This window comes from Pseudozyma flocculosa (genome assembly GCF_000417875.1).
Source record: "Pseudozyma flocculosa PF-1 unplaced genomic scaffold scaffold00014, whole genome shotgun sequence".
NCBI lineage: Eukaryota > Fungi > Basidiomycota > Ustilaginomycetes > Ustilaginales > Ustilaginaceae > Pseudozyma > Pseudozyma flocculosa.
In genome coordinates, this window is record NW_006920882.1 from 333,394 (window position 1) to 360,991 (window position 27,598).

Sequence of the window (27,598 nt, forward strand, 5' to 3'; positions counted from 1 at the left end):
GGCGGCGGTAGCAGAGGGGCAGAGGGGAGCCTCGTGTCAGCCGTCAACTTGCTCCAGCCGGACTCGGGCGTCGTGGCGCCTGCGATGCGCCCACTCACACTCCTTCTTGCTGCCGTCGCGGAGGTAGTTGTCGTCGGTGTCGGTGACGATGCAGCGCTCCTCCATGAGGCGGATCTGCTCCTCGTCGTGGCCCGCCAGGCTCGAGTCGAGGGTTATTGTCGAGGCGCTGGCGGCCGTCGTCGTCGTGGCGGTGGCAGACATGCTGGCGTCGGTCGGGCGAGTGATAAGCAGTGATACGCGGCACAGTGCAGTGTAGGTGGCGCGGGGAGGGGGGGGAAAGGGGAAGGGAATCGAGGGGGTTGGGTGGCGGACGGCGAGAAGGTTGGGGTTCGAGGGCCAGCAAGCAGGCCTAGGGTCGGCGTGGGTGGCCTGACCTTGGCCTTGGGGCCTGAGGCCGCTTCTTCCTTCGCGGGCGCGGGTCCAGCCGCCCGCCGCCTTCGCCGCCCAAAAGTGACACCCGTCCAGGTCTATCTGGGCCAGCCCAGGCTGAAGGGGGGCCCAATACAAACGGCCCCAGATCGGTCCCGCAGCGGGCAATTGAAGCCGGCCAGGTGGGTTCAAGCCCTGGAAGACGGCAATTCAATGCATTTCTATTCGTGATTTTTTCACTCTGGGCGAGGCGAGAGGGCAGCCAAGAAGACCAGCAGGCGAGCAGAGGTTGGTTGGTTGGGGGCAACCGGCCAACACCACCACCACCACCACCACCACCACCCCCTTCTTCCTACGCCCGACCACTGCACTCCTTTCAGCGCCTTCCCGCACGCACGCACCCACTCACACTCACTCACTCACGCACGCACGCGATCCGAGCACTCACCGCACCGCGACGCCGCCTACGACACCAGCACCAGCACCGCCGAGTTCTGGAAAGCCACCAATCGCGCGCCCTTCCTTCGCTCTCGCAACCGCACAACGCGCGAGCGCACACACACACACACACAGATACACACACGCCCCTTTGCTGCGACCTCAGAATCATGGCAGCGACCCACGACACCTCTAGCGCCGCCGAGTGGATGGCGCCGGCATCTCGACCGGAGCACGTCGAGCAGCTCATCTCTGGCGTTGGTGAGTCTCGCGCCTGCGCGCTGGGGTGCTCTGTCACCTGGCCGGCCCAGTCGACGGCAGCATGCCCTGCTTGCGCGACGTCTTAAGGGTTCCACGGGCTGACCGTACCGCGCTCTCGCTCTGCTGCCATCCCGCACCATCTCCTCCCTCCGTCTAGACCGGTACAACCCGCAAAACCTCGAGAGCCTGCACGAGTACCTCGCACAGCAGCTCGACAACGGGACATACGACCTGCTCGCCAACCTTGCCATCCTGAAGCTGTGAGTACCGCCGACGGTCGCCTGGGATCCTGTGTCCCTGTCCATCGCCCTCGCCCTCGCCCTCGCCTTTGCGCGCGGTTCGCCGCTGCCGCCGGAGGACAAGCCCACGGCCCATAGGATGACTTCTTCATACCACAAAATGTCGCGACCGGCCGGCTGGGAGTGAAGCCCCGGCCGGCCGATGACCAAGTTATTATTAGCTCTATCTGATGCCACCGTCGGCGAGCAAGGGACAGGGGGCAGGGAGAGCGAGGAGTGTGGCGGCGCCATCACCGCGACCGAGGGAGATGCCACCGCTTCCACCCTGTCTGGTCGAGTCGACGGAGCACGCGGCTGACCTGTCCGCCCGCACGCCCACACCGTCACCTGCCCGCAGATACCAATTCAACCCGTCCGACTTCAACTACGTCGTGGTCGTCAACATCTTGCTCAAGGCGCTCGTCGCCGCGCCCTTCCCGGACTTTAGTCTTTGCCTGTCGTTGCTGGGCGAGGCGCCGCTGCCGACGGTGCCCGTCAAGAACACGGAAAAGGAGGCGGGCGAGGCCGGTGAAGAGGGCGCCGCCGCCGTCGAGGCTGAGAAGGAGGCCGACGTGCCGTCGGCGGGCCACCTGACCGACCCGCTGCTGGTGCGGCTGTCGCAGCTCAACACGCTCCTCTTCCAGGCGCGCTTCCGCGACTTCTGGAGCACGCTCTCGAGCGCCGAGTTTGAGGACGTGCGGGAGTACGCCGCCAAGATCGCCGACTTTGACAATGCGGCGCGCAAGGTGGCGCTCAACAGCGTCAAGGGCGCCTTTACCTCGATCAGCGAGAAGCGGATCGGCAGCTACCTCAACCTCTCGGGCGCCGAGCTGGCCGACTTCATCGCTGGCCAGGACGGCTGGAAGCTCGAAAACGGCACCGTCAAGGTGCCCGCCAACCCGGACAATGAGATCAAGGCCACCGTCATCCGCGAGGAGATTACGCTCGACTCGATGACCAAGCTTCTCTCGCAGGCCCAGCCGCCGATCCTGCAGCAGGCGTGAGGGCCCGCAAGAGGCGCCGCCGCCGTCGTCGTCGTCCTGAACGCACCTCATCTGTCGACCTCGGCCTCGTTCATGTAGGCTGCTCCTAAGCAACCCGTTCGCCTCGTCACGTCGATACCTTTTGCGCTTGTGTTGTCCTGCCTCCCTGCCTCCATCCTTCCTTGAGCTGTTTGTGTCTCTGCTGGCGTCGGCCAGGCCGAAGAGCGCAGTGCCGCCGCGTCGAGGCTGTCGGCCCGCCGCCGCTTCGTCCCGTTTTCCTGAGAGGAGGTCTGCAGGTGGTGTCGGCGGTGCAGCGGAAGGTACGAGGTGAGCTCGCCCAGCAAGCAGCTGGAAGGCAAGGGGGGACGGACCGACCCGCTGCGTGGGTGGGTGACATCTTGCTTGTTATGCCTTGCCTGCTGCCTGGCTTGCCTGCCTGTCGTGCGTGCGCACCAGGGTCCGCCGGTTGCGAAGAATGCGCGCAGCGGCGGCGGCGGAGGCGGCGGCGGGGCTCGGCTGCTTCGCAAGATCACGATGCGTCTAACCTGCCTGCTGGCCTGCGTCCGATGCAGAGGTTAGGTGACGCCGAGAAGTGGAGTCTGCGCAGCATGCCAGCACACCCCACAGCACAAAGGAGCAGCCAGCGAGCAGGTTCAACCGGCGCGGCATGGCCAGCGGGAGGCAGGGAGGACAGGTGGCTGCGGAAGGATCGAGATGCGCTCCACCTTGGCTTCTTGGCTTCCTGACCGTCGCCCTCTCCCTCCCTCTCATCCTCTCGCCCTCTCTAGAGCCCACCGCCACCACCTCGAAAGCACCACGGCCCATCGCCAAAGCGAACAGAGTATCGCCAGAGAGGGGCGCTCGACCGCCCCCCGGACCTCGCCACCGCCACCATCATCTCGACGCCTTCTGTCGCCAACAAACACTCTTGGAGGTCGTGGTGCTCGCCGCCAGCAGCACCAGCCTGCCTCGAGGCATCGAATCGTTTCCCTAGCTCAGCAGCTGGCCGAGATGGTCCTCAGACCCCCCTCCCATGGACACCACCCAACGACACGACGGCGGCAGGGCAGGGGGCAGAGCAGACGACGGACCAGCGGCGATCCCCAGCCTTGCAAGGACGGCTTCTGTCGCGCGAGAGAGTGAGTCGATCTGGGTCAGGCCCGCCTCGAGGGCCATGGTATCCGGGTGAGAGTGTGCCTGTCTGCCAGCCTGGCCGCCTCTGCCCGCCCGCCTGTTGTGGACCAGGTACGGTCTGCCCTGCCTGGCCTGGCCTGCCTCGCGCGCGCGCGCGCCCTCGCCGCCCTCATCAGCCTTTGCCTGCTGGGCTCAGTGGGCTGACCTCGAGGGCGGAGGGCTGAGGGCGTCTCTCTCTCGAGCTGCCCGGCCCTCGCCGTATCTGGTTCTCACGTGCGATGGGTCCAACCGCCATCGTCTCGACTACCATCACCATCACCGCCTGCTGCTGCTGCTGCTACCATCGTACGTCGCCGTCATCGTCAGCCTCCGTCCATCAGCATTTCCCCCCGACATCGCTTCTCGCTCTCGACACGCACGCCCGTCAAACGAAGACGAGGCACGCCGGCTGGGCCGCGTCGATCCAGCTCCCGGTCGACTCGCTTTTTTTTTTGGATTTTCCCTTTTCTGCGCTCAAGAGGGGGGGTGCGTGCGTGCGTCCCGCCTGCCGTTGCTGCGTGGGCCCTCGGGTTCGCCTGCCGTCGTGCCCCGCCTTGCCCTGCCTGGCCTCGCCTGCCCAGCCTTGCCCTGGCTTGCCCTCTGGCCGCCTTTTTTCGGTCAGTCGGGGGCCCTCCCTCGTCTGGGCACGTCGAAATCGATTTGGGCCCGCCCGCCCGCGCGCCTGCCCTGCTGGCCTGCCCCTCTTCCGACGTCCGCGATCCGCGCAGCGCCACCACGCACGCCTCTTGACTTAACGCGTCGACCATCATCATCGCATCGCGCGCGACCCCCTCCCCTTTCCATCCGCTCCTGCTCCGCTTCGCACCGCATCCCGACCCGCTCGACGGCCGAAGACGCCCCTTCCGACGCCGAAGCCGACGCCATCCTCGTCCCAGCATACACCCTCAGCCAGGCGAGATCCGCGCACACCACGCTTCGGCGATCCCGCTCGTTACCCGAACCGACGTTGCCGGCCCGGCCCTCCAGTCGTCCGCAGTCGATCGACGCTCGTCCATCTCCCTCGCCTTCGGCATCCACTATCGCCCCTTACCTGATATCCAGCATCGCACTATCGTAGCCTGCTTCGCCTCGGCCTTACCCGGATAGGGCATCCGCATCGTCTTCTGCATCCATCCATCCAGTCTTCCATCCGGCAAGCCGTCTACCCGCTACATCCGCTGCATCCATCCATCCATCCATCCGTCCATCCGTCGATTCACTCCGCCTCGCCATCGGCCGACTGTCCTCGCATCCATCCACTGCTCTGGCATCGCCGTGGTCGTCGTCATCATCGTCGGATCAGCTCTCGATCCGCAGTCACGACTCCAACCCTCGTCGTCAGCGCAACGGCCGCCCCTCTGTCGTCGACGGATCATAGACGGACCGACGTTCTCGCCGCTTCAGTCGACGCCCTAGTCACCGCAGCGCCCCTGGCTCCCTCTCTCCTCTCTCTCGCGCGTACACCACTCTCTCTTCCTCTCTCCCAAAGACATCCGCCACCGTGTCGGGATGTCAGCGGACATCAACGCCACCACCAGAGTCGGCGTCGGCACTCTTTCGCAGCTTCCATCCTCGAACCGCGGCCCTGGCTCCCTCTACAGCTCACGTTCCGGCACGCCCAAGAACATGGGCGACGCAAACAACGGTGGCGCCCACGCGCGGCACCCTCCGCCGGGCTTCGGACCCAACAAGAACGCTGGCTTCGGCAACCCATCCGGTGCTGGCGGCGGCTTCATGCTCCCGTCGTCCCCGCCGTCCGGCCATGCGCAGGCCACCAGCGGCGCGAGCAGCAGCGGCGGCAACAACAAGAACGGCACCGGCAGCAACAGCAACTTCATGTTCGGCCCAGGCAACATCGACACCGGCCTCGCCGCCCCGCGTGCCATGGCCCCGCCATATCCACGCCTGACCTCGCCCCAGCCGCTCGATGGGGCCGTCTCGCCGTCGGCGCGCTCGCCGTCGCCCTCGAAGCGGGGCTTCAATTTCCCGATGGGTGATCCGTCGGGGGGCAGCGACCGATGGAACAGCATCGGCCAGGCGGCATCATCGCGGTCCTTTGCTGTTGGCGCCGTCCAGCCGCGCAAGCAGTCGAACCAAGGTGCCATTGGCAGTGGCAGCGGCGGCGGCAGTGGCAGCAGCACCGGCGGCGGCGGCCTCGGAGGCCCTCCGTCGAGCAACAACGCGTTTGCGCAGGAGCCTTTCCTCGGCTACAATGAGCTCTTTTCGCCGACGTCGGCGCACCCGTCGGACAAGTCGACGCCGCTGTCGAGCAGCAACAAAGGCTCCAACAGCGCCGCTGGCCCCGGCAGCGACCGGTCGACCAACATCCTCTCGACGTCGGATCCTATGCAGCTCGGCTCCAGCCACGCCGCCCTGCCCGAATTCCGGGGCATGTCGCTGCCCCCGCACCAGCAGCAGGCGTTGCAGCCGCAACAGGCGCAGTCCCAGGATCCGGATCCGTTTGCGCCCCGCTTCGACGCGGCCCATCGTCCCTATGGAGCGCCGGGGAGGGACGAGCATCTGTCCTTTGCGGCCGGCCTTGGCGCCGGCGCACCAACTCCGCGGGCCATCGACGACTACCACGGACGATCGCCGTTTGGGCTGCCACCGACAGGGCCACCTCCGCAGCTCGGGCCTGGACCTGGACCTGGACCCGGCCCGGGGCAAGGCGGCATGTCGAACCATCTGCACGGCGCCGGCAACTTGAGTCCACGAAGCATGATGCAGCTCCACCACCAACACCAGCAGCACCAGCAGACGCACCAACAGCATCAGCAGCAGCAGCAGCAGCACGCGCTCATGGCGCAGCAGGGGCAACAGGGCCTCCATCAGGTCGGTGCCGGCGGCGCACCCGGCCAGATCCCGCCCGAGGAGATCACAACCGTCTTCATCGTCGGGTTCCCCGAGGACATGACGGAGCGCGAGTTCGCCAACATGTTTCTGTTTGCCCGCGGCTTCGAGGCGTCCACGCTCAAGGTGCCGCCCGGTTCGAGCCAAGCGGGGCCCGGCGGCCGGCTTTCCGAGGGCGGTGGCCCGATGGCGGGCGCCGGCGGACCCTACACGGCCGTCAGCATGCCAGGAGCGGGGCTGTTTGACCTGTCCAACGCACCGGGCGGCGGGCCGTGGGAAGGCGAGCACGGCCTCTCGCTTGCCCTGTCGCGGGCCGGCGCGAGCGACGCCTTTTCGTCGCTGGCCAACATGGGCGGCATGGGGAACGCGCTGCCTGGTGGGCAGGGTGCGGCCAACCCGAATGCGGTTGGCGCCAAGATCAAGCAGATTATCGGCTTCGCCAAGTTCCGCACGCGCGCCGAGGCGCTCGAGGCGAGGGACGCGCTCAACGGCCGCAAGATCGATACCGAGAAGAACTGCGTCCTCAAGACCGAGATGGCCAAGAAGAACCTGCACACGAAGCAGCGGCCCGTCCTGTCCAGCATGGGTGGGTCAGAGGCCTGCAACGGTGCTGGCTTCCTGCCACCCTCTGGCGGACCCGCGCCGCCGCTGCCGCCGGGTGTCGGTCCGCAGCAGCTGCAGCAGCAGCAGCAAGCCCAACAGCAGATGCAGCTGCAGCAGTCACAGTCACAGCCACAGCAGCAGCAGCAGCAGCAGCAGCAATCTCAGCCAGGCCAGGGCTTCGGGATGGGCCAGTTCGACCGTGACGCCTTACCTTTCCAGCAGCGCCCTCGTGGAGAGTCCCACGGCCTGGCCACCGGGCCGCCACCTCCCGGTTTCGGCCCCGGGCCTGGCTTCGGCGGCTTCCCGTCGAGCAAAGGACTCTCGTCCTTCGAGCCCTTAATGCTGCCGGGCGGACAAGCCCCGGCCAACGGCATGATGTCGCCGCGCGACGCTTTCCGAGCCGATCCGTTCGGACCAGCAGGCTCCTCGCACTCGGCCGCAACCATGTTTGGCGGCGGCGTTGGAGGCAGCGGCAAGGCGCCTGGCAGCTCGACGTCGGAGCAGCCCGGCCGCCCAGGGCTTCTCGGCAGCGAAGCGTGGTCGTCGTCCATGGGGCCGCTCGACTACTTTGGGCCAGAGGCGGGTCCGCCTCCGCCGAATCTCACGCAGCGGCCTGGAAACGCGTCAGCCGCCGGCAGCGGCGGCAGCGGCACCCTCTCCGGTGGTGCTCAGCAGCACGAGCGGTCAGACTGGAGCGCCCTCGGCTCGCCGCCAGGCCTGGCCAGCTTGGGCGGCGCCGGACCTCGCCCGAACTTTGCGAGGCAAACATCGCGCGGACCCTTTGCCAGCGGTGCCATGGGCGAAGGCGGCTATGCGGGGCCCGGTGCCCCTGGGCCGCCGCGTCCGGGGCCCGAGGATTTTAGCCGTGGGGAGTCGACGTCGGGCAGCCGTAACAGCTCGTCGCCGCCGCAGGCAGGGACCGACGACCGGGACACGTCGATGCCGCCGCCGCCGCCGCCGCAACAGCAACAGCAGCAGCAGCAGCAGCACGGAGGCGTCACTTCGCGGTTCGGTCAGCTTCGGCTCGGCTCCCCGACTCACGAGGGCGAGGCCGGTTCCGGTCCCAGCATGGCAGCCACAGCCGCCGCCGCCGCCGCCGCCGCCGGTCCCGGCCAGGCGCGGGCCATTGCCCAGGTCCCCAGCCCAGACCTCCCGAGCCCTACAGGCCGCGGCGGGTTCGTCGGGGACAACCACCCGCCGGTCAACACTCTGTTTGTCGGCAACCTGCCCAGCAGCGCCTCGAGCGCCGTGATTGCGCAGATCGAGGACCAGCTGCGCGCCGTCTTTGCGTCGCGCCGCGGCTTCCGCCAGTTTTCCTTCCGCCTCAAGAGCAACGGGCCCATGTGCTTTGTCGAGTTTGAAGATGTCCACTGCGCCTCGGCGGCCATGGCCGACCTCAATGGCAATACGCTCGGCGGCGCCATCAAGAACGGCGGCATCCGCCTCAGCTTTTCCAAGAACCCGCTCTTTCGCATGAACTCGAACTCGTCGATCCACCAGCAGCACCAGCAGCATCAGCATCAGCACCAACACCAGCAGCAGCAGCAGCAGCAGCAGCAGCAGCAGCAGCAGCACTAGGGCCAACGGCAGATCGGCGGCCGCGCCGTTACCGTCCTGGGCATACTCTCTCCTCGCCCTCGCGCCAGGCCCGCCCGGCGCGGCCCCCTCGGAAAACGGGAAAAGGGGGGGGGGGATTCCAAAAAAAAATCCAATCTGGCCGCCGCATTTACGCGGCTGGCCGCCGCGCGCCTTCTCCGTCCCTCTCGACCACCACCATCGATCGCCACGATCCCGGGGCCACCGCATCGCGTCTTTTCCTGTGGCCATGGAGCGCGCCGACGCCGCGGATGTCGACTTTGACTCGCTCAACAAACTCGAGGAGCACGCCTACCGCGAGGGCTACCAGCAGGGCCACGAGCATGGCGAGCTCCACGGCACGTTTGAAGGCCGCGAGCTGGGACGCGACAAGGGCTTCGAGGCCTGGGAGGAGGTGGGCTTCTACGCCGGCCTTGCCCAGATGTGGCGCTGCCTGATTGAGGCGTCGGGCCCGGCCGACAAGCTGTGAGTGCGCCCCCCTGTCTCCTGCTCCTTGCCGCTGTGCCATCGAGCGTCGATCCCTGACTGCCATGCTCCCGCCCGCCTCCGTCTGCCTGCACAGGTCCCGCAAGCAGCTGAAGCAGCTGCAGCACCTCGGCGCGCTCGAGCGCCTGACGGCGGCGTTTCCCATGCACAACAAGCCTTCCGACGCTGCCGATGCCGGCGGCGAGACGTCGGCCGACGCCGAGGCCGGCCATGACTTGGACGAGGACCTGTCGAAGCTCGATATGCTGGCGCTGCTCGAGCGTATCCGCGCCAGGTACAGGCTCACCTGCTCGGTCCTGGGCATTCGGCCACGCGGATCGGCCGCGCCCGCTGCACCGCAGTCGTCGTCGGAGCCCGGTGGCTCGTCTTTCGCACGTGGCGGCGGCGGCTTCCAGGCTCAGAGCAAGACGGTCCTCGTCGCGGGCAGGATGGTCGACCCGACGCAGCTGGGCTACTGAGCCAGCTCCCCGGGCCAGCCGCCAGCCGCCAGCCGCTCTCCGCCTCGCCCTTGCCGATCCCACGCCACCGCCTCTGGAGCCACATCGCCTGCCCTGGTCGATCTCGCCACGTTCCGCCGAGCACTCCACGACCCTGGATGCGCTTCCTCACCTTGCACCGGCATCTCAACCATACATTTTCGCGACCGTCGTCATCGGCCACCAGTCCTGCTCCGCGCCACGTCTCGTGCTTCCTTCCCATGCGTCCTGTCCGGTCCAGCAACCAGCGTACTGTCCCCCCGCCCCATGCCGCGACTCCGCACCTCCCACTTTCCTCTTCTTCGTTTCGCATGGCGCAAGTCTCCCTTCGACCCGACATCCACCAGCAGCAAGCCTCTCAACCGCAAAACATAGGTGTACTTCTACCCATGGCGTCCCGCGCTCCATTCCATATCGCCCCCGGGCATCCTCGCCTCGCCGTCGCCGTCGTGTCCGTACGCTCTCGTCTCTCCGTCCTCTGTTCGTTCGTGTCGATTGTCATCGGACCTCTTTAGTCTAGCCAGCCGTGGCTGCCGATGTCCTTGGCAGCCTTTGCGCGCCGCTCGCACCGTACCCGCCTCGTCGTTATATCCTTACAGCCGTCGCAGCCGTGTGCGATCGAGGAGCAATCCGTTGCGTCCCGTCCCATCCATCCCATCGATACCTCATTCTCCGATCGCAGCTTTTCGCCGCTGGGGTCCCCCGCGTCGTTGTGCTCTGCACGCCGCCTTCTTCCGCCCCGTCGCTGCCGAACCGTGCGTATTGCATGCTGCCTCGTTCCTTGCTTCGTTCGACGGGAGGATGGTGTGATGTGAGGGGGGGGCACGGCAGGGCAAGGCAAGGCAAGGCAGGGAGTGAACGAGAAAAGCGGCGAGAAATTCCAGGCGAAAAGCAGACCCCAGCACGCACGCCTCTCCGACGGATGGGCATGGACCACCTGCTGGCCCTGGAGGCGCGGCCCTCGCTACTCTACCTGCTGCCTGCCTGCGCTGCTGCAGAGCCGTGCAGCTGCAGAGGCGGGCGAGCTACGTCAGTGTCAGACAGGCAGGCAGGGCGGGCCTACCACGCACCGTACCGCTGCTGCTGCTGCGTCGTCCGGCAGATCGAGCGAGCCAGCCTCGGAGGAACTCCAACCTCCCCTTGGCCTGCCTGCTGCCTCCCTGCCTACGAGCTCCTCACCTGCCCCGCATTTCTCGACACCGGGTTGGTCTGTTGGCCACGCCAGGTCAGGCGAGGCGAGGCCAGGCGAGCTCGGGCCATGCCCCAACACATCCACCCGCCGCCCCGTCTGCCCCCCTCTCCTCCTCCTCCTCCCTCCTTCCTCCTCCTCCTCCACCACCACGTCAACGACTCTGCCACTCCTGCTTCACCCACCTGCCTGCCATTCTGCCCACGAACGACCGACCAGCTTCACCTCCGCTCCCCTTTCCACGCATCCGACCGCAATGACGAGCGCACAGCCCAAGGCCGTCCTCTACACCTTCGACGGGTCCGTGTGGGGCAGCGCGCCCCGCCTCGCCCTCGTTGAGAAGGGCTACGCCGACCAGGACCTCGAGATCAAGATTGTCGACCTCGGTATGTATGATCCATGCCCCCCCGTCGGGTGGCTGCTGCCACGCCCGCCACCGTCGACCCAGCGCTGACGGCCGGGATCCGTCTGCTACCTCGACTGCCTGCTACCGCTGCCGCTGCCTCCCGCGGCCGCATCCAACAGCAAAGGGGGAAAACTTCTCGCCCTCGTACCTGCGCATCAATGCAAAGGGGACGGTGCCCAGCCTCGTGGTCCCCATCCTCGAGACGACGTCGGCAGAGGTCGATACCAAGTTCCGCGCCCTGACCGACTCGAAGCCCATCCTCGAGTTCCTCGGTGAGTCGCATCCCAGGCCGGCGTGTCCTCGAGGCAGCCTGCAGGCGCAGGCAGCGCCCGGCTGACGTGCATCCACATCGTACTCCTCGACGACCCCGCCGCCGCCGCCGCCGCCGCTGCAGACAAGTCGAGGTCGCAGCCTATCCTTGACTCCAAGGGCGAGGGCCTGGCGGGCGCACCGGCTCCCGTCCTGGCACCCGCCACCATCGAGGGCAAGGCGCTCTCGGACGAGATTATCAAGGTGCGTCCCATCAAGAGCATCCTCCCACATCCAGGCTCGCTTTCCGTACCGGGCATGCGCCCGACGCTGACGCCCATCCTCTTCTACATCGTCCCCTCGCGCAGCTGGTCCACGCCGACACGGCCAACCCGAACAAGCTCTTCCTGGGAGCCCGCTCGGTCGAGGAGCTGCAGAAGCAGAAGCAAGGCTTTGTCTTTGACTTTGTCAAGAACAGGTGCGTCGCCGAAGTCGTCCCGGGCAGCTCGACAAACGTAACAGCAGGCCCTGTGCTGACTTCTACCCGCCCGCCTTGCCACCTTGCCGTCTTCTGGCTCCCCCTGCACGACTGCCGCAGCACGGGAGCGCTGCAGAACTACCAGCGCGAGATCGAGAGCGCCTCGACCGCCACGGCCGACGGCTCGTCGAACCCGCGCTCGTCGGCGACGGTCGAGTCGCTCAAGAAGTGGTACTCGGACAAGCTGGCATCGCAGTCGGTGCTGCGCGCCGCCTACCTCGACAACGACGCGTCGGCCGCCGAGACCCTGGTCCAGGAGACGCGCGCGCTGTGGCACGGCATCGCCACCGCCGTCGATGCGCTCGAGTCGCGCATCAAGGGCCCGCTCGCCCTCGGCGACCAGATCAGCCTGGCCGACCTGCACATCGTCCCCTGGCTCGCCCGCGTCCTCACCGTGTGCCGGGGCTACGCCGAAGGCGCCTCGGTCGCAGACGACATCGACGCTCTCGACGCCGCGCTCAAGTCGCAGGGGTTAAGCGGACACAAGACCGCCGCCGCCGGCGTCGGACCCAAGGTGAGTGATCGGTGACGCAGCAGAGGGGGAAGCGGTGGTGGTTGGCGGGGAGGGAGGGTCGGGTCGGATGTGCGTGCCGACACGCTGACGACGATCGCCCGTCCATCCTTTCGTCCTCACGTCGCTGCGCTGCACTGCAGCTGCGAGAGTTCTGGGCCACGATGAAGCAGCGCCCGAGCTTCCAGGCCGTCTACGGAGCAGGCCTGCACTGAGGTCGCCTGCCGGTGCCTCCAGCATGGATTGCTTGCCATCTACAGAGCCTATCTAGAGGGGCAGCGGCGATGGAGGCCGCGAACAATACATCGGATATCTCTGCCTTGTCAGGGCCAGCCATCGCCCTCTCTCCGGCTGCTCTCTGCGTCCGCGCTCAGCCGCTTCACCGCTGCTGCTGCTGCTGCTGCTGGGCGGACGGCTGGCGCCCGCCCCGACTCGGCGCCGCGGCTGCAAATTCGCGCCGGTCGACGTCCTCGGCCCACGCTGCGCACGCCGCCTCGACGTCGGCCACCTCCTTTGGCGCCTCTGCGCTGAGGACGACGTTGTCGCGCTCGCCGACGGCGATGTCGTCCTCGATGCGGATGCCGATGCCCTGGAAGTGCTTGGGGAAGCGGTCGTCGTAGGGCACGTAGACGCCCGGCTCGATGGTGACGACGGCGCCGCGCTCGAGCTTGGTGCTGCGCTCGACCGAGGCGACGTCGTGCAGGTCGATGCCGAGCCAGTGCCCGATGTAGTGCGGGTAGAGGATGCGCTCGAGGGTGCCCAGGCCCAGGTGGAAGCCGATGTTTTTCAGCTCGATGCGCAGCATCTCGACCGAGCGGCGGTGCAGGTCGGCCAGCGTGTAGCACTGCTCCTCGGTCGCGAGCGCCGTGCAGCCCTTGAGCACGCTCAGCACCGCCTCGTACAGGTCGCGCTGCGGGCCCGTAAACCTGCCGTCGAGCGCAGCGGGAAAGGCGCGCGTAATGTCCGAGGCGTACCCGTCGAGCTCGCACCCGGCGTCGATGCAGACGAGGTCGGCGTCGCCGACGAGGCGGTCGTTGTTGATGTAGTGGATCGTCAGGGCGTTGGAGCCCGCGGCGACGACGGGGACGTAGGCGGGCCGCTGGGCGCCGTTGACGGCGCAGTGGTACTCGAAGACGGCCTGCAGCTGCGACTCTGTCCTGCCCGGGCGGACGTAGCGCATGACCTGGGCCATGGCCTCGCCGCTGACGCGGCCCGCGCGGCGCATGGCGCGCAGCTCGTTTGCGCTCTTGCGGAAGCGCAGCCGCTCGACCTCGCGCGAGAGCGAGTGGCACTTGCGCGGGTCGGCGAGGAGCTTGACGACGTGGTCAAAGTCGCTCTTTTTGCTGAAGAGGTCGAAGCCCGTCGTCGAGGGCGGCGAGAGGTAGTTGAGCACGTTGGAGGCGGCCGCCGAGGCGCGCGAGCCCGACGTGCGGCGGGGCGTCGTGGGCTGGGTGGGCGAGTCGACGTAGACGTGCGTGTAGGCGGGCAGCTTCTGGCGCAGGTGGGCGAGGAGCGTGGCCGGGTCCATGTCGTAGGCCTCGTCGGCGCCAAAGACGTCGGTGGCGCCGTCGACGCCGGTGCGCGGGCCGTTCCAGGTCTCGTTGTGGTCGTCGCGCGGCGGCACGTACATCGTCATGCGGTAGCCGCGCGGGCGGCTGGCGTCCCTTTCCAGCACCACGGCCGAGTCGGGCTCCTGGAAGCCCGTCAGGTACCAGAAGTTGGACTCCTGCCGGAACTTGTAGAAGATGGCGCCGCTCATGCTCTTGACGCGCCCAGAGACGAGGACGGCGACGCTGCCGTCGGGCAGCTGCTCCATCAGGCGGCGCCGGCGCTGCTCGTACTCGGCGGCGGGGATGCCCGGCGTCAGCTGGTCGGTGGCCACCTGGCCGTCGCCGGCATCGAGCAGGTCGAGCCCGACCTCCTGGCCCGGGTAGGCCACCAGGTCCTCGTTGCCCAGCGGACCGCGGCGCGGGAAGAGGTGCGGGTGCGAGTGGGGCAGCGGCTGGCCGTAGGTGCGGCGCGACGACGAGGGCCTGGGCTTGTAGGAGCACGAGGCGACCGAAGACGAGGACCCGGAGGCAGATGACGACGGCGAGCCAGAGGTGCCCAAGGAGAAGGGCGTGCGGGAGCTTCGGATATCGTCGACGGGTCTGGCCGCTGCCGATGCTGATGCTGCTGCTGCCGCCGCCGCCGCCGAAGATGCGTGCCGCCTGGTCGCCGGGAGGTGCGGGCAAGTGCTCGGGGCTGCGCCGAGGGCTGCGATGGCGGCAGGAGTGACGTTGGCATAGCTCGCAGCGAGCTCGTGCTGCTGGACGAGAAGCTGGCAGCACGACTGCCGGAGTCGAGAGGCCATGGTCGCCGCCGTGTCCAGGGGAGGGCGAGGTGCTAGCTTGTCGCTACGTCGCAGTACGCGCAGGCCGCAGTCGGTGTCGAGGTCGAGCGGGCGAGCGGCGAGGGCGAAGAACGACAGGCAAAGGGCAGGGCAAGGCAAGGGTCGGGCGGGTGGGTTGGAGAGCGAGAGCCAGCTGGTGACGGCTTCAGGGTCGCGCCTCGCCTCGCCGGCTCAGCCCGCCCACAGCAGACAGGAAGGTCGGGCGACGTCGGCCTCACGCAGCTTCGGCCCCGGCGTGTCAAAGCCTGCCGTACGAGTGACGCGCCAGCCAGCGCAGGCCAGGCCAGCCCTCTCCGGCCACTGTAGGCGCCACCACCGTCATCAACCGCCTAGATTGAGTCTCGGCTGCCCCCCCTTCTTCCGAGCCCCGCAACGCAACGCAGCGCCTCGCCTCATCTCGCCTCGCCGCCTGTTGGCTTGCCAGGCCTGACTGTCGCTACCCGCCCGAAGCTGCCAGCGACAAAGGCGGCAGCGACGACGACGACGACGACCCCCTTGGCGAGGCTCGCCAGGCTGCCCGGCTCGACCTTCCCGAAACGGGATCCCGGCCCAGATCTGAAAATAGCGCTCGCCACCCCCTGGCCCTTCGTGATGACGGCCTTCTCGACGAGGTGAGTACCGGCCCCACCTCGACCAGCGGCTGGAGCCCTAGCGCTGCGATAAGGTCGGCGCTGACGTGCTAGGACCGCCGAGAGACAGGCACGACCAGCATGCCATGGTGACGCCAGGCCTCACCACTCGAGCCTTGTTTCTTCCTCTTGACGCCCGTGCTCCATTGTTCTTCGTCGCGAACCAAGCCGACCCAGGACTCGCCGGCGCCGACGCTTGGTGTCGAGCGACGTTGCCTCGACCATGCCCCTGCCAGGCCAGCCGGGTCGCCGACACGATATCGAATTTGCCCCGGCGTTGACCTGTTATGCCAGGCCAGGCCTGGCTTGGCCTGCCTCGCCTCCCCTCGCCCCAGACAGCCCTTTGAGACGGGCAGGCGCTCAACTCTTTTGTCCCTTTGTCCTCTGCGACGTCTTATGCCACGCCGCTCAAACACCGCCTCGCGGGAAGCGTGCAGGCCGGGCGTTACTCTTGGCCTCGTCATGCCGCTCGATGCCGTGCTTCCTTCTTGTGCCACCGCGCTCGCGTTGCCGTGCGGTCCTCGGCCTGCCAGCCGGGCAGGCAGGCCGAGCGTGCGAACTCTGCTTGTCATGGCCACGGAGGGGTCCCCCTTCGATCTCGGCGTCAAGAGGGCGGGGCAAAAGGGGCGTCAATCGTCCTTCGGCGCCTGTCAACCTGGCGCTTCCAGAAAGAGGCCTGCCGTGCTGCATCGGGCCGAAGGCAGGAAGACTGGCTGCTCAGAGATAAGGCGGCGCTGTTTTCTCACCCTCGATGTCCTGCCACACACAGCCGGGCAGCCACCAGCGATGCAGCGTGCTACATACGGCCACGATCCCGGTGGACAGAGTACGGCGAGTTTCCACGGCGCCATCCTCTAAATTCGTGCGGGCGCTGGGGGAGAGAGAAGCAGGCAATCGTCGTGGCGTGGCCCACGATGCAGGCGTCTCTGTCGCATCAACGAGCACAGGCCTCGATCGCTGGCTTCGCAGGTTCGCCTGGCCCTACAGCATCCAAGGTGCGTAGAACCCGCCCCTCTCTTCGGCAGGCCTGCCGTGCAACGGCAGGCACACAAAGGGTCTTCGCGCCATGGCCCCTCTCCCGCCGCCATCGACTTGGCGTCAGAGCAGAGCAAACCCGGGGCACGTCGGATGCGATCTCGACCCGATCGAGCGACGTTACTCGGCGTGTGAGCACGTTGCCTTCGCTCGTCATCGCATCCCGAAGCGGCCACCCGACGAACGCCCCTCCGTCCTGGCGCCTGGCCTGGCCGCGCTCGCCATCGGCAGAGTAGCGTGCGTGTTACTTTGGAAGGAAGCAAGCTCGTGGCGGCCTGCGATGACATCGGAACATCGACGACGGATCCAGACCCAGATTCTCCCCCAGGCGACGCCAGCGCAACAGGCTACGCACAGTACAGTACCTGTAAGTGCAAGCAGCATGGGCCCTCAGCTTGCTTACTCTGGCAGCTGCATCGAGATGGAAGCGTAGGTCGTTACTGGGCGTGGTAGTGTTTGGGCCCCGCTCGCTCGCCAAGCGGGCAAGCGAAAGAGCTTAATCCGCCATCGTGCCGCCAGAGCGCTTTAATCGTGCAGCCCTACGTTGCTTTATCGGCAGGCAGGCAGGTCTGTTCGTGGCCGTGGCTCGGCCGTCACCTCTGCTCCGACGGATACGGCAGCCAGTCGACCCTCCTGGCGGCAGTGCCTGCCTGGCGGTCGAAGCGATGGCGACGCCTTGTCAACGACACAGGGGACCCGCTCACACACTCCAGCTGCACAGCCAGCCGCCAGCCGCCAGCCGCCGCCGCGAGAGCGGTCGGCAGGATAGGCAGACGTGGCTGCTTGCTTACTTCTTGCGACACACCTTACGTTGGCCTGGCGTTGCCGGGGATGCCGCGCCAACTCCGGCAGTGCGCTGGCGAGATGCCGACGGCGGTGCACATCAAAGCTTCCATCCACCTCTTGCTTGCTTGATCGATCATCTAGACAGCTTCTGCTCACCGGTATGTCGCAAGCCTGCCCGCGAGCATGCTGCGCAGTCTCCGACGGCGAGGCCAAACAAGGGAACGGGACTGACCAGCAGCGGCTCCGTCGAGCCACCGAGGAGGCCCCACCTTCCCGATGCTCGCCCGTGTGGCATGATTTGTCGACGTCGGGCCTCGTATCGGGAGCAGCCATCTGGCTCCGTCTGAACCTACCGTCAGCTCCTCAGGCACGGCCTGGCCAGTGCAGCCGGGTGGTGGCTGAGGCGGACTTACCGTATCCTGCCCGGATTGCATGTCTGCCCATGCATCTGGCGGACCCAAATCGGCTCCGCCAGGCTCGAGGAAAGAGTCAACGCGACGGCGCTACCCACGGTAAGCTGGTGGCTGCGGCTGCGGCTGCAGAAGCTGGCTTGGCGCAGACGTGCTGACGGCGGAGCTTGAAGCTTGAAGCCGGACTGGCTCCTGTCGAACGTACGACTGCCCCTTTTGCTCCAGGGTGGCCAGAGCGCGAGGGAAGGTCCAGCGTCGACTCGTGGACCAGCAAGGTCGAGACCCACTGCGGCTTCTCACGGTACGGCGGAAGCTGTCAACTTCGAGTCAGCGCGCCGCCCCCTGGACATGCTCGAGCTCCGCCAACTTGCTTGCTTGGTGGTGTCGCAAAACACCGGCAGCAGCTCAGGCAAGCTTGCTTGCTTTCCCGATGGATGACCTGAGCCTCTCGGGCTCCGGTACCGGTCGGCTGCTTCGACCGAACGGGCGAGACGGTACGCCAAGGACGGACGGGTGCGTACTGTATCGGTGAGTAAGCATGTCAGGTGGTCGGTCGAGGCCCGTCGCTCGCCGTACGACCTTGCCGCCTGCTCTCGAGAGAGGCGGGCGGAGTCGAGGCGAGAGGATCATCTGACACGCGACAGCCAAACAAAAGCCCCCAAAGCAACGCAACGTTCCGAGCGCGAGCGCAAGCGCAAGCAAGACAGCTCAGCTGGTCTGGCCTTGGCCTCGCCTCGACAGACGATGCAAGGATCCGGGCCATGGCGCAGCACGGAGCGTTTGGGGAGGCATGCCGAGCTGACTGCCATACGCGCCGCAGCGGCGACTCCGCCCCCCCCCGTCCCCCTGGCCCTCTGCTCCTGGCGAATGCACGCTTAGCCGCTCGCCGAAGGTCAGGCGATGCAAGGAGCGGGCGCGGATCATCCTCGAAAAAGCTTCGAGGTGCGGGGAAACAAGCTCGGCCCAGAGCCTCCTCGCTTGCCGCTCGCCGAGGAGGCAGCCAGGCAAGCAAGCAAAGAGGGACGGCGGTAAGCCGTAGGGAGCGTCCGAGAGCATGCTGACAAAGGCGTGCCTATCGACGTTCGCTTGCTTGCTCTGCGGTGCGTACTACGGCAAGACTGTCGTGGCCCGTCCGTCGGATGGGAGCGCAAAAGTCCGGCCTTATCGCCCGTCGCTGGTCGGGGCAGATCCCTCGGTTTCCACAGGCGGCCGCCCGGTTGTCGGAGGTTTGGTCGCGGAGTCTAACGCTGCACTCTGCCGCCCTGCTCTGCTCGAAAGGGGGAAGGTCCAAGATGGCCTCGGCCGTGGCCCACCGCCGCCGCCTCCCCCGTAAGTCCGTCCGTACGTGCTGCTTTTGTCTGTATGCCGCTCCGAGATTCCAGGGGGTCGACGTGCGCCCAAACAAAAAGGATCCTCGCTGCAAGCAAAGCAAGGTGTTCGCTGACCGCTCTACACACGCGCCTCCCTCTTTCTCCTCCTGGCCTGGCCTGGCCTAAGCTTCGACTTTTGCATTTCTCCGCAGTCTGACCAGATACAGGTAACTAGACACACAGAGAGGCCTGCATTGTCACTTCAACGCTCGGCAGAGTTGCCTGTCTCTCCCAGTGTCCGGTGCGCTGATTCGTCGACAGACAAACGCGAGCTTGGCTGCGGCGACAAAAGGAAACGAGAGCGCGCGTCCGCTTGGCGCGCTGCAAGGGGCAGGCGGGCGAGCGGTTGACGAGAGACATGTGGCGAAGCGACGTGGCTCCCAGACGAGTCGTTCGAGCGGTCGCAGCATTCTCATTGGCCTCAAGCAAGCCTTCGGGTTCGGTCGTTGGCTTTGCAGTGGCGAGAGAGTACAGCGAGTTCGTCGACAGGGGTCGACGAAGGGGGAGCTGCCCGGTCTGTACCGAGCCTGCTCGATACCGGTAGGTGCCGCGACGGGAGCAGCGCGGCTGCCGTCAAAAATCAGCTGGCCGGGCCCCGCGGTTTCGTCTTGTTCTGACCCGCTGTTCCTCTTTTTACGAGTTGGACTCGTCAGCTGCTCCCGACTTCGGACCGAGGATCTGCATTCCTACCGACCCTACATGCGGCTGCCTTCGCCGACGCCAGCAGAGAGCACTCTCGCGCTCGGCGAAATGAGGCAGGCAGGCCAGGCTGGGCAGGCTCGGGATGGATGGTTTGGCGTTCCTGGCTGGCCTGCCTGCCTGCCTGCCTGCGCGGTGGCGACAAACGAGAAACGGCGTCGCGCACTCAATTTCGAAACCGTCGGCGAAGGGCGGCGACTCGTCTGTGGCGGACGACTGCGCAAATTTGCCACGCTCACGAGCACCCAGGCCAGGCCAGGCCAGCCAGGCATCCCGACGGCGGCGGCAGGCATCGCTGTCGCATGGTACGGTACCATACCCGTCGTTCTCGAGGTGAGTGGTGGTGTGCAACCCATGGGTACCATTACTGCTGTAACCTGCAGCAAGATTTCATCCGTCGCGCCGCCGCTGGCTCGAACAGGTTTGAGGGATGGCGAGGAGGACCTTGGAGCTCCGCTTCGCCGCCGCTGGCTTTACGTCGAAGGGGGAGCGCCGCCCCAAGAAAGGCCAGGGCCAACCAGCCGACTGACCGAAGCCTCCTCGGACCAGAAAACTCAGCTCGCAGCCTCGCCACTCACTCCTGGCCAAATGAGATCTGTCCTCGCCCGCGGCCGGATCGGAGGCGCATGCGCAGCTGAGTCGCGGCGGCAGGTATGGAGCAAGAGGTCCGCTCGCCACCCACGGCAGCTCCCTGGCGGCGCACGAACGGCACTCCACCAGGTCGGACCCCGGCACCAGAGTGCGTGCCGTATCCACAGCGACTCGAGGCCAGCACCGTTGCTCTCTCGCCATTCGTGACGGTGAGCAGAAGTGCAATTGGTTCATGGTGGCTGGCGGCCTGGCGTTGGATGGACAGTACGTGTCGAAACTGACGCCCCACCTGCGCCTGGAGTGGTCTGGGCCAACGGTCACGTACAGTACCTGTAGCAAGCGAGGCCAGGAGAGCACCTTGCACCGGGCTGGAGTTTCCGTCGTGCAGCTTTCCTGCCCTGGCCCGGGCCAGGCCTGCCTCGCTCTACAGGCAGCGTCGAATGCAGGTTGGTTGGTCACAGTCGGTCGGCTTGCCTGCCAGGCGGGCGGGATGCGCGACGGGAGTGCGCTGCTCGCCTGGGCAACGGTTCGCGGCCCTGCATGACCGGGAGTGCAGGCGGGCAGGCAGGCAAGCAGTTTGACATGACCCAGTTTTCGGCAATAGGAAGGTGCGTTGCCCGGTCGCGGTGGTTTGGTGATGGTGGTGGTGCTGGCTGGCAGGCGCTGACGGCGAGCAGGCCTGCCTTTGCCACCTCTGCTCGCTCGTCACCACGTCTGTCGCTGCGCACCGCAGACGGACACGAACCCACAGCGTTTGATGCCTGCCTGGCCGTCGTCTTAATCGCATCGCCCGTCGTGCGACCCCCGCCCTGTCCAGGGCAAGCAGGCAAGCGCAACAAGCATGCATCTGTCTGACGGCCGGCCGGCCTGGACGACGCTGCGGGCCTGCGTGACCTGCTGGAGCGCCAAGCCAGCCTGCCACGACGGTCGGCCGGCCGGATGGCAGGCGGCACAGGCTCGCAGTCGCAGCACGGCCGGCATCGTCGACTAAGGTCCATACATCTGCTCATTCTTGCTCTTGTCTCAGTCCAGCTGGCGAGGCCTGGCAGCGTGGAGGGGCACGCACGAGACGGCGCTAGTCAGGCGTCGGCACCACAATGATGATGGGCTACCGTAGCGGTATCTATTCGCTCCTGTCTGGCGCATCGTCAGCCCACGACGCCTTCCTACCGGCACGCTATCTATGACAGCGTCTCGTCCCTTTTTCGTCGTCGAGAGCGAGGAAAACGTCAAGCGGACGCTCACGACGCCTCGCCCTCTCTCTGCCTGGCGAACGACGCTGCGGCGAGAACAGACCACCTGGGGGCACGAGGGGTGGCGCCCAGCCTCGCGCTCAAGGCTGTCTCAGTTTGGAAGGCCTGCCAGGCAAGCCCCTCGCGCGCGGATTCGTGCCATCGGGTAGGTCGCGAGGAACGGTTTCGTGGCAGGATGACGAGTCGCGCACTGTGGGCTGCCAGCACTGGCCGCCTGCGATACGACGGGCTTGGAGTTTCAAGAAGAGGCCGTACATGGAGCTGGTCGCCGTCGTTTGACGAGCTCATGCTGCGCTGCCTGCTCGCCGTTTCTTCTCGAGCTGGGGTTGCATCGCCAGACCAGCATTCGATTGCGAGCGGACCTCCGCTCGAGCCCTCGTCCAAGGCAGTCCAACCCAGTCGACGTCCGCTGCGGCCGCCCAATGTGCTGCGCAGCGCTGAGCCAAGGGACCCAAGGCGCCCGCCCACACCTGCCATCAATAATGTCGTCGAGACAAAGCCATGGCGGCGTGACCCCTCTTGGCCGCCGCGGCCGACGACGAAGACGACGAAGAGGCCATGATGCCCGGCCTGGCGCTGCGCACGCAGGCGGGGTGGGTGGCAAGCTACAGTAGGCTCGCTTTTGCATGCACCCAGGCCTGGGGGTGGTGGCATGGCGACACCCATGGCCGCCTGTTCGCCTGGCCTGTCATGGCAGGGCACGGGGAGAGGGCGCGCTTGGCTTCATGGCCGCACAAAAGGCCCAAACTCGCTTCGAAGGGAGCGATGGGAATTTTCGGGAGCGCTGCCTGCACCGCCTCGCCTTGGCTGGCCGCTGTTGGTCTTGGGGGGGAGGGGCGCTCTGTCTCGCCCTGGCTTGCTCCTCTGGCCCCGCCTGCCTGTGCTGGCTGCCTCCCTGGCGCGCTGCGCCTTGGCCACCAGCCACACGCACGGCGGCAGCACGGTGCTGCGTGCGCTCGACGGAGCTCGAATCCGGCGCTGCAGCTGCCCCAGCAGCCACCCGCCTACCACCACCACCTGGCTCGCCTCTGCTGCCCTGCCTGTGCTGGCTGCCACCGTGGCCTCTCTCTCTCCCTTTGCGCCCGGGCAGCAGCAGCAGCGACGGCGACAGCGAGGTTGGGCCCCGCAGGCACGCAGGCAGGCAAGGGGGTTCAGTTCGTTGGCAGCGCGGGGCCCAGCTGCCACGCCTGGCCTGGCCTGGCATGGCCTGGCCGGACCAGTTCTGGCAGCCAAGGCGGCGTGGCACCCTGGCCTGCCACCCTGCCTGGCGTGCCCTCTGCCTCCTCCTTCCCACTCCGCCCTCCGGTGCCTCTCGCTGCCCCTCTCGAGGCCACCTCTCCTCTGGCCAATTTTATAAAAAAACCATCTGCTCCTCGTCATTCCACGCCCTCACTGCCCCTTGCCACTCGCCTCCTTATCGTCGCACCATACCCCACCACTGCCTCCCTGCGACCTTCTCGTCCTCCGTCCCATCGACGACGACGACGACGAAGAAGAAGAAGAAGAAGAAGAAGACGACCACCAACACCACGACCACCATTCGAAACATTTCGCCAGCGCTTTGCCACCACCACCACCACCAACACTCACCAACCACCGCGCCAGGAGATGGTCACACACAGCTACGCCCGCTCGCCCGCCTGCTACGATGACCCCGTCTTTGCCCGCACCCACTTCCTCGCCCGTGTCGCCTCCGAGGACATCGGCGTAGAGCAGGCCGGCCAGCGCCACAAGCTCAGCAGCGCCAAGCTCGACGACCTCCAGGGCTGGGACTCGCGCTGGTTCCACGGTCACCGCATCACAAACGACGACGACGACGACGACAGCAGCTGCAGCAGCAACGGCGGCCACGGCGACTACGGCAACGACGCCGAGTCGCGCCCTCACTACCGCCCGAGGCAGTCTCAGGCCTCTTCGTCATTGGCGTCGTCGTCGGCGGCAGCACCGCTCTCGGTAGCCAACGTCGCCCGTCTGCGCAGCTCGACTGTGCCGCACCAGGTCGAGCACCCTTCTCACCTCGGCCAGACGCCTGCCGACAAGGTGCGATCGGCTCTCCTGTCTGCCTCGGTGACCGCCAAGCACCGCGTCCGCCATGACCGCTCCGCCTCGGCACCCGAGCCCAGGCTGCTGCCCGCTCAGCCCCTCTCGATCAACACGGCCCAGCCCCTCCGCCTCGCCCAGCCCGACCTCTGCACCATGTCGCCCCTGGCTTACCCCGTTGGCATCTTTGACGCTGCCGACGGCTCCTCATCCACCGACCTGCCCGCCACGCAAGCCACGCCCGCCAAGCGCAGGTCGACCTCGCGATCCACCTCGTCCTCGCCCGCCTCGCCCAGTAGTCCCGCGGCCGTTGCGGGGGCCTCGGCCCGTCACTCGTCCCGAGGGGCCGCGCGCCCCACGGTCATCGAGTGCTCAGAGTCGGACGGATCGTGCCACAACGACGCCGGCGACGCCGACCCCGAGGGCCAGCTGGCCGCCGAAATCATCCGCCTGCGCAACGCCCGGAAGCTCGACGCCCCTCGCGAGGCCGCCTCGCCCGCCCACCCGCTGCAGCCCAAGATCGACGAGGGGCTCAAGCTCACCACCTCTGACTACGCGCCCGAGGACGACGACGCCGACCATTTTGATCTCTCGGCATCCGACGGCGAGCGCTCCGACGCCATCATCCACAGCCACGCCAGCCACCCCATCCTGCGCTTCGCCGAGGCCATGCTCGAGTTCGGCACCTGCTCGCTCGAGCGGTTCACGTCCGACGACGGCAACGGTGCTCAGGTCTCGGTCACGGTCGGCCGCTTGCCCTCGTCTCGGGAGTTGCCGCCGCAGCAGGAGCGACCGTCGCCGCGGCGGATCTCGACGACGCCCAAGGACCTGGGCCGCGAGGCGCAGCTGATGCGCCTCAAGAGGCAGGAGAGCACGTCGTCGGCGCGCTCGAGCCGCAGCAACTCGGTCAACAGCCTCGCCACCTGGTTCCAGGGCTCCGAGCCCAAGCTCAGCCTGCGCGCCCGCGCCAGCCGCCAGGCGACGAGCCTGCTCAGCTTGCCCTCGCTGCTTGCCCCCTCGGCCTCGGAAGGCTCGATCGACACCAGCACCACGGCCTCGTCGTCGATGCCGGCCAGCCCGCGTCCCGCGGTCTCGCGCCTCTCCGAGACGGATGCCGAAGACGACCTCGCCGACGCCGACGCCCAGCGCCACTTTGCCGGTCTCGGCGCCAGCGGCCGACCTGCCTACCCGAGCTACGTCTACGGCCTCGACGGCTACCCGGACGACCCCGCGCCTCACCTCGCGCCGTCCTCGGCGGGCATGGATGTCGTCTTCCAACGCTTCGACGACGATCTCGACCTCGGCAAGCACGCCAGCGACGGCGCTGCCTCGAAGCCCGCCGCCGCCCACGTCACCATCAGCCCGCTCTGGAGCGAGGACCTCGGCGATGCCTCGCAGCAACCCTCTAGCATCTGGAACAGCCTCTTCAGCTCCTAGGATCTCCCCTGCCACTGCATCACTGAACTCGTGCGCCCGCCGGCCGGCCGGCCGGCCGGCCTCATATCCTGCGATATACCCGCCCTCCTCCCGCCGGCCACTCCCACCCCCTCGCCACTTTGGCCCACCGACCACTTTGCCGCCATCCAGGCGACCTGCCACGATTCGACGAACCCCCACACGCACACGACTCGACGATTTGATTCATTGGCTCGCTTCTCCAGGCCTGCACCTTCGCATATTTCCTTCCGCTTCCCCCGCTCTGGGCACACCTCGGCTTCATCTCTGGTCTTCTACATCGCGTCCCAAGCGCCTTCACTAGGTTTCCTCCCCGGTCCACCTTCTCGATGTCACCTGCTCTCTCTACACGGCGCTCCGGCCAAGTTCTCTTTCCCGTCTTGCCCTTTTAGCGGACCACCTGTACTTGTATCACGTCCCTCCGCTCAGCACACGCGCTTCCATCGGTCGTAGCTTCACGTCTTTCTTGCCTTTTGCTGATGAAGATTAATCTCATGTCGGGGGGCGGTTGGCGAGGGCCAGCAAGGAATGCCCTCGTCCTCTTCCCCCCTTTGCAACGCTCCCTTGTGCGCTGTCTGTGAGTGTGGCCTGGCGATGCTGATGCTTGGGTCGAGTTGGGGCTCGGTGGCTGGATTCGACGTGCCTGCCTGAGCCAACGCTCTTGCTCGCGTGGCTGGCTGGCTGGCTGGCTGGGCCCGGGACTTGGCGCAGGGTCCAAGGCACCGACCTCCGACCCCACATCTCAATCTCGCTCGCTCGCTCGCCTCGATCCTCCTCCTCCACACCATCATCGATCCTCACGCTTCGCCCATCTAGACTGAACAGAACACGTCCCTGCGCCGACGAACCGCCATCCATACGATCGAGCCCAGTATCAAGCCCAAGTTAAGCCACACCCACGCGCCCGAACGATCGCACCGCACGCAGGCAGGATGGGCACGACGCAGTCAAAGGGCCCCAAGATTACCTCGCACGATCGAGCCGTCCTCGAGTGAGTGCCTAGCGCCCCGCTGCGGTAGAGGCCTGAGTTCCAGGCAACATCATCTCACATCATCCCTGCTTTGCGATCCGGCGCCACTCCGCAGTCTCAAGCTGCAGAGGGACAGAATACGGCAGTACCAGAAAAAGGTACGACGTCCTCCTCCTCGCCCCCGCCCTCTCCCGACCCTGACACAGCATCTTGACCTCGTCTGCCCCGGCCGCTCACTCGACTCCGACTGACTGACAGATCCAAACGACGCTCGAGCACGAGACCGAGCTGGCACGACGGGCGCTGGCGACGTCCAACAAGCCGCTGGCGCTGTCGGCGCTGCGCAAGAAAAAGTACCAGCAGTCGCTGCTGGCCAAGACCGACGAGCAGCTGTCGACGCTGCAGAACCTCGTGTCGACCATCGAGTTTTCGCAGATCCAGGCGAGCGTCGTCGAGGGGCTCCGGCAGGGCAACACGGTGCTCCGCCAGATCAACGACTCGATGAAGATCCAGGACGTCGAGCGCATCCTCCAGGACGGGGAAGAGGCGCGCGCGTACCAGCAGGTACGTTTCTCCTGGCGTTCGTGGGTCGTAGAGGGGATCACAGGGATGGGGCTGACCCGACCTCTGTCTGCCCTCTCAATCTCCATCGCTTCCTCGGCGATACAGGAGATCGACGAGATGCTGCAGTCGCGCATGACAAACGACGAGGAGGAAGAGGTGCAGCGCGAGATGGAGGCGCTCGAGAGGGAGGCCAACGGTCTTCCGCCGTTGCCAGAGCAAGAGCAACGCCAACAGCAGCCGGTGAGTGGGAGTGCGCCACGGTGTCCAGGCAAGGCAGGCCAAGCCGAGGCTCCCGTGCGCAAGGCTGACCTCGCCCTCGCCCTTGCCCCCCCCCCCGTCTCTCGCCTTCCGCGCCGGTCATCAGCCGGTCGAGCTTCCGTCGGCCCCTCAGACCGAGCCCGTCGCACAACCTCAACCCGAGGAGGCGGCGCTGCAGCCCCAAGCGGCAGGCAAGCCGGCTGCATCGCAGCGGCAGCAGGCCGAACCGATGCTGGCTTGATCCGTCTACTCATTTCTGCCATCTCCCTCCCACTTCTCCTTTTGATGACATGACGAGACCGTTGACGACACCTGTCCCCGGGCATTCTGCCGCAGCTGCGCTCCGGCCGTCGAGACTGCCGTCTAGACCCGCATCGTGCCGAGCAGGGTGCGCGCCCCCTCGGCGATCCTGACCAGCGCCCTGCCCCCGTCGGTCCCCTTGAGCTCGTCGGCGCCGCACACGCGCATCAGGTGGAGCGCGGTCCGCAGCGCCCGCGCGCACTCGCGCCGCTGCGCCGGATCGGCGGCGCCATGCTCGAGCCGAGCGCTCAGGCCCGAGAGGATGACGACCCAGCTGGCGTAGCTGAGCGAGCCGGCCCGCGCCAGCGTGCTCCGGTCCTCGAGCGCCGCCTCGAGCGCACCGGAACCGCCCAGCAGGCTCGACACGAACGGGCCCGGCG

At 67.0% G+C, this 27,598-nt stretch overlaps 10 protein-coding genes across 10 annotated transcripts in view; 7 read left to right on the forward strand and 3 right to left on the reverse strand.

Annotated features, from left to right (window-relative positions):
• Positions 1 to 261, reverse strand: part of PFL1_04375 (uncharacterized protein) — a gene marked incomplete at both ends in the record, with an annotated part of 1,788 nt that extends 1,527 nt beyond the window's left edge. The window contains one exon of the mRNA XM_007881901.1: positions 99 to 261. Coding sequence (XP_007880092.1) covers positions 99 to 261 — 163 coding nt within the window. The remainder of the gene's footprint in view (positions 1 to 98) is intronic.
• A 776-nt stretch (positions 262 to 1,037) lies between these two features.
• On the forward strand, positions 1,038 to 2,410 carry PFL1_04376 (uncharacterized protein; the record flags this gene model as incomplete). The annotated part of the gene is made up of 3 exons (XM_007881902.1): positions 1,038 to 1,128; positions 1,286 to 1,388; positions 1,765 to 2,410. The coding sequence occupies 3 exons, from the start codon at positions 1,038 to 1,040 to the stop codon at positions 2,408 to 2,410; spliced, it is 840 nt and encodes a 279-aa protein (XP_007880093.1).
• Positions 2,411 to 5,071: 2,661 nt separating this feature from the next.
• On the forward strand, positions 5,072 to 8,593 carry PFL1_04377 (uncharacterized protein; the record flags this gene model as incomplete). The annotated part of the gene is made up of 1 exon (XM_007881903.1): positions 5,072 to 8,593. The coding sequence occupies one exon, from the start codon at positions 5,072 to 5,074 to the stop codon at positions 8,591 to 8,593; it is 3,522 nt and encodes a 1,173-aa protein (XP_007880094.1).
• A 247-nt stretch (positions 8,594 to 8,840) lies between these two features.
• Positions 8,841 to 9,555, forward strand: PFL1_04378 (uncharacterized protein; the record flags this gene model as incomplete). Its single annotated transcript, XM_007881904.1, has 2 exons — positions 8,841 to 9,076; positions 9,174 to 9,555. 2 exons carry the CDS (start codon positions 8,841 to 8,843, stop codon positions 9,553 to 9,555), a joined length of 618 nt encoding a protein of 205 aa, XP_007880095.1.
• A 1,463-nt stretch (positions 9,556 to 11,018) lies between these two features.
• Positions 11,019 to 12,681, forward strand: PFL1_04379 (uncharacterized protein; the record flags this gene model as incomplete). Its single annotated transcript, XM_007881905.1, has 6 exons — positions 11,019 to 11,148; positions 11,288 to 11,440; positions 11,563 to 11,681; positions 11,786 to 11,895; positions 12,016 to 12,469; positions 12,610 to 12,681. The coding sequence occupies 6 exons, from the start codon at positions 11,019 to 11,021 to the stop codon at positions 12,679 to 12,681; spliced, it is 1,038 nt and encodes a 345-aa protein (XP_007880096.1).
• A 164-nt stretch (positions 12,682 to 12,845) lies between these two features.
• PFL1_04380 (uncharacterized protein) lies at positions 12,846 to 14,819 on the reverse strand (the record flags this gene model as incomplete). The annotated part of the gene is made up of 1 exon (XM_007881906.1): positions 12,846 to 14,819. The coding sequence occupies one exon, from the start codon at positions 14,817 to 14,819 to the stop codon at positions 12,846 to 12,848; it is 1,974 nt and encodes a 657-aa protein (XP_007880097.1).
• Positions 14,820 to 15,710: 891 nt separating this feature from the next.
• On the forward strand, positions 15,711 to 16,214 carry PFL1_04381 (uncharacterized protein; the record flags this gene model as incomplete). Its single annotated transcript, XM_007881907.1, has 1 exon — positions 15,711 to 16,214. One exon carries the CDS (start codon positions 15,711 to 15,713, stop codon positions 16,212 to 16,214), a length of 504 nt encoding a protein of 167 aa, XP_007880098.1.
• A 7,025-nt stretch (positions 16,215 to 23,239) lies between these two features.
• PFL1_04382 (uncharacterized protein) lies at positions 23,240 to 25,108 on the forward strand (the record flags this gene model as incomplete). The annotated part of the gene is made up of 1 exon (XM_007881908.1): positions 23,240 to 25,108. The coding sequence occupies one exon, from the start codon at positions 23,240 to 23,242 to the stop codon at positions 25,106 to 25,108; it is 1,869 nt and encodes a 622-aa protein (XP_007880099.1).
• Positions 25,109 to 26,058: 950 nt separating this feature from the next.
• PFL1_04383 (uncharacterized protein) lies at positions 26,059 to 27,159 on the forward strand (the record flags this gene model as incomplete). Its single annotated transcript, XM_007881909.1, has 5 exons — positions 26,059 to 26,117; positions 26,212 to 26,254; positions 26,355 to 26,660; positions 26,766 to 26,900; positions 27,025 to 27,159. 5 exons carry the CDS (start codon positions 26,059 to 26,061, stop codon positions 27,157 to 27,159), a joined length of 678 nt encoding a protein of 225 aa, XP_007880100.1.
• Positions 27,160 to 27,281: 122 nt separating this feature from the next.
• PFL1_04384 (uncharacterized protein) overlaps positions 27,282 to 27,598 on the reverse strand; it is a gene marked incomplete at both ends in the record, with an annotated part of 3,266 nt that continues 2,949 nt past the window's right edge. The window contains one exon of the mRNA XM_007881910.1: positions 27,282 to 27,576. Within this exon, the coding sequence (XP_007880101.1) occupies positions 27,282 to 27,576 (295 nt within the window). The remainder of the gene's footprint in view (positions 27,577 to 27,598) is intronic.